This window comes from Oncorhynchus clarkii, chromosome 9 (genome assembly GCF_045791955.1).
Source record: "Oncorhynchus clarkii lewisi isolate Uvic-CL-2024 chromosome 9, UVic_Ocla_1.0, whole genome shotgun sequence".
In the NCBI taxonomy this organism is placed as follows: Eukaryota; Metazoa; Chordata; class Actinopteri; order Salmoniformes; family Salmonidae; genus Oncorhynchus; species Oncorhynchus clarkii.
The window spans coordinates 66440486-66443308 of NC_092155.1; the positions used below are offsets into that span (position 1 = coordinate 66440486).

A 2823-nucleotide genomic window follows, 5' to 3' on the forward strand; every position below is an offset into this window, starting at 1 on the left:
TTTTATTTGTCACATGCGCCAAATACAACAGTTGTAGACCTTACTGTGAAATGCTTATTTACAAGCCCTTAACCAACAATACAGTCCTACTGTTAATACATGTAGCTCAATAAACACCAACAGTTTACGTACATATTATACATGAAATTGTATAATCATGTAAATTCTAAACATTGGTGAGAAAATAGAGTGATTTTTTAATCCGCCGTAGGGACCTTTACAATGTGTAGGCTAGCCCTGGTGCACAGAAGACTCTCCTTTAACAAAAAGCAAGCAACCACACTGTAAAAAATATCGTTTGAAATAAGGAAGTGATTTCAAAGCCGTCAGAGGAAATTGAAAAACGTTGCAATGAGAGCTCTGGTGTCCTGCGATCTAAACTATTGAGTGTAACTTTCTCTTGGAGTATATTTGTTTTTGCATTTTAACGGAATGAACAGTTGTGGAATGAAAAAGAGAGGAGTTCAAATGGGCTGAAGCAAACTGGATTATTTACCCAGTTTATTTCAATCTACATACTTCAAGATGAATAGCAGCAATAAATTGTCTCAGTCAAGTGCCATAAGAGCAGAGGTAAAACGGCATGAATCCGTTCAGAACACAATCAACAAACTGTTTAAGCAGTTTGAGAGGGTTGGTGATCAGCAGCTCCGCTCTGGCCTTAAGGTTTACCTCCACAGTATTCAAGGTAAGCTCTCCTCTCATTACAACATGGGCAAGCTGTGTTTTACTTCAAATTAGAATATTCAATTTTCAATTGCTGTGACCTATATCATGGTGTTACTGAACTGAACTTGTCATATAGCATTCACACGTGATTTATGCAGTTTTATGTTATAAATGAGTTTCTAGCTATGCTCTCTCTTGTTTTCGATGAGCCAATGTGAGGTCTTTCTTATCCCATCTACTATAGTACAGTTACTTAGTGGTCCAGTCTGTTTGTCCCTTGTGAGTGTATTAGAAAAAACAACTGACTTCAGATCCTGATAAGATCAACCTCTTGTAGCTTCCTGTGTTTGACTGAGGTGGGGACTCTTTCTTCCACACATCCTCTCTATCAGTTAAGTGACAACAATTGTAACTAACCTGTCTCTGTGGTCATTGCCATGGCAGCAGGTTTGTTCAACCCAGAACTCTGGGCTTCTAGCCTACTTCCTGTCTGTCTGCCACTCTTCTTATTCTTCTGTTGCTCTCAAAGCCACTTCCTCTCAGACCAGGACAGTTTCTCAGCACCATAGTTTGCATGTGAATCATGTCACTTTCGTCACTTCCTTCACCCACAGTTGTTTAGTTATTTTCTTGACTTCACAGAGACACAATGTATTACTCTCATCCTCATTCTCATTGTTAGTCTCTGTTTAACAAGTGAATGAGATTAAATGACATAAAGTAATTGGTTAACCATTGCTATGTGGATCATGAATGTATGATTTAATAAAGGAGAGCTATTCACTCTCCTGTTTGACGGACGAGACAAAAAGTCACTAGAATAGTTGAGAGCCACTGGTGCTTTACTACTCTGTGTTTGTGTCCCAAATGGGACCCTATTGTCTTCATACTGCACATTGTATTATTATTTAACTAGGCAAGTCAGTTAGGAACACATTCTTATTTACAATGACGGCCTACCCTAGCCATACCCAGACAGCCCTGGGACAATTGTGCACCGCCCTATTGGACTCCCAATCACGACCAGATGTGATACAGCCTGGAATCGAACCAAGAACTGTAGTGACACCTCTTGCACTGAGATGCATTGCTTTAGACTGCTGCACCACTCTGGAGCCCTTTTCCCTTCTAGTATTTCTATTTCTTTCTATGGCCCTCCCACAACCACTCCCCCACCCACCCCAACCAAAGGTGTCACCCCCTCAAAATGCTGCAAATATTTACACAAATAAGATAAGACCTGGAGGAAAAAATAAAGTGTGAAGGGCTATGGTCGAAAGTATTGCAAATGTACAGGAAATATGGTTCCATTTGGGACACAACATGTGTTGACCCGTTTTGAGTAGATTTGTCTGATCTGCCAGACCTCTGCATGGCCTTAGAGATATATGCCTAATATACATTCAAACATTTATTTTACATACAGTGCCTTCAGAAAGTATTCACACCCCTTGACTTTTTCCACATTTTGTTGTGTTACAGCCTGAATTCAAAATGTATTAACTTGAGATGTTGTGTCTCTACGTACAATACCCCATAATGTCAAAGTGGAATTTTGTTTATTGAAATTTGTACAAAGTTAAAAATAAATAAAAAAACGGAAATGTCTTGAGTCAATAAGTATTCAACTCCTTTGTTATGGCAAGCCTAAACAAGTTCAGGATTTAAAATGTGCTTAAGAAGTCACATAATAAGTTGCATGGACTCACTCTGTGTGCAATAATAGTGTTTAACATGATTTAGAATGACAACTTCCTCTCTGTACCTCACACATACAATTATCTGTAAGGTCCCTCAGTCGAGCAGTGAATCTCAAACACCGATTCAACCACAAAGACCAGGGAGGTTTTCCAACGCCTCGCAAAGAAGGGCACCTAATGGTAGATGGGTAAAAAAAAGAAGACATTGAATATCCCTTGGAGCATGGTGAAGTTATTAATTACACTTTGGATGGTATATCAATACACCCAGTCACTACAAAGACACAGGTGTCCTTCCTATCTCTTTGCCGGAGAGGAAGGAAACCGCTCAGGGATTTCACCATGAGGCCAATGGTGACTTTATAACAGTTACAGAGTTTAGTGGCTGTGATAGGAGAGAACTGAGGATGGATCAATAACATTGTAGTTACTCCACAATACAAATCTAAATGAC

The 2823-nt window shown here is 39.4% G+C and overlaps 1 protein-coding gene across 1 annotated transcript in view; it reads left to right on the forward strand.

Annotated features, from left to right (window-relative positions):
- The first annotated feature begins 249 nt into the window (after positions 1-249).
- The window catches only part of LOC139416764 (arf-GAP with GTPase, ANK repeat and PH domain-containing protein 2-like), a 27825-nt gene continuing 25251 nt past the window's right edge, over positions 250-2823 (forward strand). The window contains exon 1 of the mRNA XM_071165818.1: positions 250-688. Within this exon, the coding sequence (XP_071021919.1) occupies positions 526-688 (163 nt within the window). The 5' untranslated portion in view covers positions 250-525. The remainder of the gene's footprint in view (positions 689-2823) is intronic.